The sequence below is a fragment of the Bidens hawaiensis genome, unplaced genomic scaffold (genome assembly GCF_021521415.1).
Source record: "Bidens hawaiensis isolate Kalapana, Puna unplaced genomic scaffold, B.hawaiensis_p1.1 tig00004414_1, whole genome shotgun sequence".
NCBI classification, from domain to species: domain Eukaryota; kingdom Viridiplantae; phylum Streptophyta; class Magnoliopsida; order Asterales; family Asteraceae; genus Bidens; species Bidens hawaiensis.
Genome location: NW_027491266.1, coordinates 959,853 through 966,550, shown reverse-complemented (window position 1 = coordinate 966,550; position 6,698 = coordinate 959,853). Strand labels below are relative to the sequence as shown.

Below are 6,698 nucleotides of genomic sequence, written 5' to 3'. Positions count from 1 at the left end.
CCAGTAGCCCACAATAGGATTAAATATGATGTTTATAATTATATAATAATGCTTTTAACAATTTGTTTAGGTTTTCATGTCATCTAGTTATTGTATTATTTTAATGTGAAATATGAATGGAGAAAACGAAAAAGATTTACTTATTTTTGAAGGTATGGGTGAGTCCTAAACTTAATTAATTCTAGATAAAAGAGCCATCACGTGAGCGGGCCCACATAGTACACGTGACAACCTAATCTATAATTGTGCTTCGTCATCATTGGTCATATCTACGTGCTTTCAGATCCACCGTCCATTCATCCATGATTAACCCCATCCAAGATCAACGGTTACCATTCCAATCAACTTGCTTGCTATTTGTTCAATAAATAAGTGTTGCAGTCATCTCGGATCACACCCTTTAAATTTTAATTTAATTTGTCAAGTTGACCGAGTTCACTCACTACTGAGCCATGAGCTTACTCAATAAACTCTGGGATGACACCATCGCCGGACCGCCGCCGGATAAAGGCCTCGGAAAGCTCCGAAAACAGTCGAACCTTAGTTTCCGATCACTAAATTCAGAAAAAGGTACCACATAAAAACTGACTGACGGTTTAGTTTTATATTTTGGTATTGCATGTCATAAAAAACGAACTGAGTTGAAATTATGGACTTTGGTTTTAATTTTAAGTAATTTGTAAGAATTTAAGAAATATTTAAGTTAATTATATAATAATCCAATGATCCCTCATTAACTTTTATAAAACGGACCCCTCAACGCCAGTCCTTCCATGAATTGTTCATATTGTCACACAATTATTTACTAGCTTTGCTATTTTTGATCATTTCCTTTTTCTTTTTGGCCAAAAACTACAAGTGAAAATAGTAAAACCAATCTTTAGTCTAACCGTATAATAATCAATTATTTATTAACTAATTAACTAACAGAACCAAAATATTTAGACTAAAATTTACTATTTTTAATATATATATATATATATATATATTTTTGTCAAAAACTTCAAATAAGCAAAATATTGAAAATTGAAATCTCAAAAAGGGAATTTTTTGTGTAACAGAAAGTGAAAGTGGCGGGAATACAGCAGCAGATCACCCGGCAACTCGAGTGACACGAAGTATTATGATCGTAAAATCCGAAAGGAGTTTAAGCGAGACCCCGCCTGCGTCACCGGCCGGATCTACAACTCCGGTGTCTCCATTCGCCGGTAACTTTTATGTTCTTAAATTCTTTATTTTGAACAAGTTGTTTTAGATTAATGACAAGTGGCTGACTTCCAAGAGTGGTGGTGGGTGATCTGGAAGGATCTACAATTATTGAAGCAAGGGTCATTTGGTCATATCACCTTTTGCAGTGGGGACGGTTGTTTGTCTGCTTGTTTGCCTGTTTGGAAATAAAGTTAAACCCTAAATAATAATAATAATAATTAAATTGAAATATCTAATAGGATATTAAATTAATGTTTAAAAATAAGCAAATAAAATCCAAACATGGGAGTTTCTTATATGAACTAACCTACAAAACAAACTAACATGAAGTTGGCAGCTTTGGGCAAACTATATTAACGTGTTTGGATTCGTTAATTTTGGGTCGAAACTAAACACAACTAGTTAAACAGGTGGTGTTCTTGTCATGTAAATACAAAATTTGGCCATTCATTCCTTCCATTCTTTTATAAAGCATTTTTTATCTTAGGGTTAGGTTGTAAATTTATAATTTTAGATTATTAAAATTAAAAGGAAATGAAAATAATGTTAAACAGGGATCGTCTTCTTGCCAGTGAAGACATTGTTGGTGTTAAATTTTTTCTGTCATGAATTAGAAGTGGCTTTAAGAAATACAAAGTAAGATTTATTTCGTTAGAAGAATTAGAACTAACTTGAAGAAAATAAATGATGAGTCAGGAGAATCATTCAGATTTCTCAGGAAGTCGGCATCAGACGCTTTCGAGAAGGCGAGTGGGATCGGAAGTAGGAGCCCTCGTCCTCCTTACGAGCTGTGAGATTTGACTGATAATAATCATCATCATCTGATCAAGTTGAGTTTCTGTACGTGTGGTTCATGACTTTAGTATGTGTTTCACTTTAGGTGTATAATTATATATATATATATATATGTGTATCAGATGCATGCTCTAGCTTGGTTCTTGAGTTGTTAAGCCGGACTTGACTTCGTTGTAAGATAAGTGTTTGTAACATATATAGTTCCTATGTTAATGTGCTTTTGTTTATCGCACAAGATAAGTGTTTGTAACATATGTGATTGTGCTTTTGTGTATCACACGCTACGCTATCTCGGCCGTGAGCACGTATGAATATTAATTTCTCAGTTTCTTTCAGCTAGACATCGTTGGACTCTCAAAACATTTTTAATTAGTGCGTGCATGTGCGCTTTTAACGTTTTGGATTTTGTTTATTTGGATACACATTGGTAATGCATTTACTTTCAATAAAATCAATACTAGCTAGTCAAATAATGGGTTGAATGCATGGAAGGTATATCCTTGCATTCTTAGGGTGCATGGCGGGCAGGACGTTATGCATTGCCTCACTGCGCCGCTGTGTTTCTTCACTGGTGCAGGTCTCTTTCGTTTGTCATTGTTCTGATTAATTATGTCACCTCTTCTGTGTAATTTCTGATCAGAGGGCATACAATCAGGTAATTAATTCTCAATCTTGGTATGAACCCTAAATTGGGTGTGGTGGATCCGTGGTCCGGATTGACCAGTCACTGCATTTCGTCACCTTCACCGGCTTTGTCATTTTGGTATGAAGCCTCAATCGTGAGTGGTCGATCTGGTGGGTGGGAGACCAATAGTAGGTAAGCCATCGTATACCGTTTTCGGGTTGTGGCAGTTGGCTGTTGTGGTTGCCTATTTCCTGTCGACTCAACGGCTGTTGCACGTGGCTTTACACACGACTTTTAGACAGTTTGGTAGATAAGCAGTAAGATGATCATGAACGCTTCTTAATTAGCCTATGATTACGATCGTCTATCGACACCGGTCCCAATGCAAACCCTTGGTGGCGGTGGAGTGGAGTCGTGGTGGCAGTTGGCTGCTAGCTATGCTTGCCAACTGCTTCGGTTTGCTTGAGAGGGTTATGATGCTCATGTATCTTAGTCTTATGATATTTATGATAGTCTATCGTTGCAGGGTTTCGCGGTAGAGTTGTGGTGGCAGTTACCTGTTGTCGTTAATTATTGTCTATTGTTGACTGTCGTCTTTTGTTAGTGTTGTCGGGCATGGATAGAAAGTATCATATGTAATGGACTTTCTAGATAGTCTTGAGGGGAACATATATTTGTTTAAACATGCAGTTGAGAAAAGAAGCAGATTCAAGCAGAAAGGGTTTTCTTTTTTTATATAAAATGAGTCGATTTCCGTTACAATGTATTATGTATTATGTAGTTATTGTTTGTTTTCATCATCTTCACGGCTCCCCTGATGGCCTCCACTTACTATCTATAACCAATTAAGTACCTTAATTTACATTTTATTTAATTAGTATATAAACAAAAACCACCCGCACGCAACGCCTTGGTAAAATACGTTGTTTTAAATTAAAAATTAAAATTAGGGTCAGGCTAAATGTACCCCCCCTAGTTGCTTGTCATACCCCCTGTAAAAACCAACTTTAATATTATCTTTTGAAATTATATAATTACCAAATTAGCACAAAAACAAGGATTTCATATTTTCTTTACAAGTTGCGTTTTTTTTTATGATTTCGAGTTTAGAGTTTCGGGTTTCGGGTTTAGGGTTCGGGTTTAGGGTTTTAGGTTTTCGAGTTTCGGGTTTATTTTGTAAAAGATAAAGAGGTAAAATAAGGATATTATAAATATATATACTATTAAAATTAAAAAAAATATATTATAAATATTTACAATATTAATACTAAAAAAATAAATTAATAGTAATACTTGATAGTTTTTAATTTGATATATGTAGTGAAGATTATTAAGTGAAAAATATGTTGTAGAGACTAATATGTATATAAATAATGTTAAAGGGTAATAGTAATTTATCTAATAAGTTAAGAGGGGTGTACATTTAATAAAAATGGTGTAAGGGAGGTATCTTTAATAACACCCATAAAATTATTTATGATGATTGAAAAGAGTAGTGTCACTCCTTAATTTCCTTAATTCGTTCAGGGTAAAACTGAATGCAAGATTGATGGGGTGGTATTACCGTTGAGAAACTTGAAAGAAGCACCTCCACTACTCACTTTTGCGACACTTTGATTTATTTTTCTTTTTTAATTTTTAATATTATTAATTAATGATTGTGTCAATTTTGAAACAAGTGTTATCATCCGTGACAAGTGATATGCGCCAGCAGACATATATTTACCGTATTATACTACTATCTCTAACAATTAGATGTTAGTCACGATTTTCAGCAAGTCACGCCTACATTTATATTCACTGGTTCAAGTTATTCTATAAAGAGTAAAAAAAAACTAAAAATAAATAAAAAAAATCGTAACTCAAAATTTAATAAAAAAAAAGTAAAACCACAAAAATGTTTCCACAGTTTTTCTCGTTCTCATAAGAAAAACAATGGTAAGTGAAAAAAGTTGTTGTGTCTGTTTGTTTATCATTGTGTTTCGTGTTTATTTTTATCATTGATTGTGTATTTTTTCTTGATATTGTGTCATTTTTTTCTTTATATTGTGTTGTATTACTCAACATTTTGCTATATTTTGTTCGGCATTGTGTTATATTTTTGTGTTATATGCTTTACATGATTACATGCTATATGTTTATTGCTTTAGGCGAGTTGACCTCTATAAAACTATTAAGTATGATCATACGCTCCCCTAAGTATTTTAGCTTAATTGCTAGTAGTAGCATAGGGCAACTATTATCCGAGTATATTTAGTTGTTACCATATAGAAATGTTACCATATAGAAATGTGTCTCAAACTATTTACTACACGGAGTCCTTCTGACTTCTGACTTCACCAATTGGAGTGTGTAGTTAGAGTGTGTTTTGTGTAGTTCAATTGTCTAGAGAGAAACAGAGAGGGAGAGTCGTGTGGGACGACCCGAGGTAGAGCTCACCTCGGGTCGGCCGTGTCTTTGTTTTCGTGTTTGGTATGTAACGAGTTATGATTATTATATGAAAGGATCTGCAGATTCGTTTATCCCGTTCTTGTGTTTGTTCATGTGTTTATGTATGTGTAACTGTGTTCTTCGTCTTCTACACCAATAAACAAGTCTAGGAGGATTCCGCACTCCTAGACATCGTGCGGATCTTGTATCGATCGGCGACGCCCAGGGGGGACTTACAAGTGGTATCAGAGCCTTAGGCTCTTATGCTATGGTTCGAGATCTGCGTTTTGGTGTTTCTGGCACGTTTCTGATGCGTTTTTGGCCGAACAGCCGCCGCAGGCGAAGTTATGGGGTTCAGGCGAAGTTGTCGCTTAAATTTTTGGGTTCAGGCGAAGTTATCAGTCAGGCGAAGTTATGGACATGCGAAGTTATGGATAGGCGAAGTTAAGGAGGGGCGAAGTTGACTTTTAGGCGAAGTTAAGGAGGGGCGAAGTTGACTTTTAGGCGAAGTTAAAAAAAAAAAAAAAAAATTGTTTGGAGTTTTCGTCTGTATGGCCAGGTGTACACGATTATTGTGAGACCGAAGACGTTGTTCCGTCAACGAGTGAAACGTGTTATCTCTTGGTCTTACGTGTGAACAAATACGTGTCAACTCTGGATTTGGAGTTGAGGATGTGAATGGGATATTGATTGAAACTGAATATTGACACATATTTGGGTGTTTGTGGGCAATGAAATAGTTATTGTTCGAGGTTGACCAACTGAAGAAAGTCAAATTGAACTGAAGGTTTTCATCATTACTGGATTGCGGTCAGAGCATATTACTTATGTTATTTTCAAGGCGTTCGAGAATTGGATCCTGAAACGTGATGCTTATTTATTAAAGTGAAATTTCTGGAACAAGTTGGATTTAATCAGGAATTAAAGTGTTTATGTTCTTGATCGTTATCCCTGGTGATTGAAGATGCTTCAGATTAATTAATGGTCATGTGTGTTAGATTCTGTCAATGTGGTTTTGTGATGAAATTGATCACTTGATGTTGAGTAGTTGAAGATTAAACCTTATCGTATGCCGACGTGTTGGTGAAGTTGTGGAGGGAGCCCAACTTCACGTGTTGGTGAAGTTAGAAGGACTTCACGTGATTGGTTGAGATGATCAATTAGGCACGGGGATGCATGCATTTCAAAGACCTCAATCTATATAGTCGGAGAAGCTTACACTGAAGGGGAGATCTGATATGGAAGACGCGGGGTGATTGGTAGATTTGTGAAGCTACAAGACAGTTTCAGACACGGTTGGTTGAAGAGCAAACAGAAGATCATCAGTTAAGAGGGAGTCTGTTGGTGCATGTTTTGTAACAGATGATCTTTTGTGTTTGTTAGAATTGAGAGCAACGGTCAAAGGGGAGTCTGTTGGTGCATTTTGTGACCGTCGCTATGCAATTCTGTTCAGCGGAAACGAAGTACGAAGTTAGAACAACTTCGCCATAGGTGAAGTTATAACAACTTTTCATTGCCCACAAACACCCAAATATGTGTCAATATCCAATTTCAATCAATATCCCATTCACAACCTCAACTCCAAATCCAGAGTTGACACGTATTTGTTCACACGTAAGACCAAGAGATAACAAGTTTC

General features: G+C 35.9%; 1 protein-coding gene across 1 annotated transcript; it reads left to right on the top strand.

Annotated features, from left to right (window-relative positions):
- Positions 1–377: 377 nt before the first annotated feature.
- Positions 378–2,256, top strand: LOC143626565 (dormancy-associated protein homolog 3-like). The gene is made up of 3 exons (XM_077096619.1): positions 378–570; positions 1,062–1,208; positions 1,906–2,256. Exons 1-3 carry the CDS (start codon positions 453–455, stop codon positions 2,001–2,003), a joined length of 363 nt encoding a protein of 120 aa, XP_076952734.1. The 5' UTR covers positions 378–452; the 3' UTR covers positions 2,004–2,256.
- Positions 2,257–6,698: the final 4,442 nt, after the last annotated feature.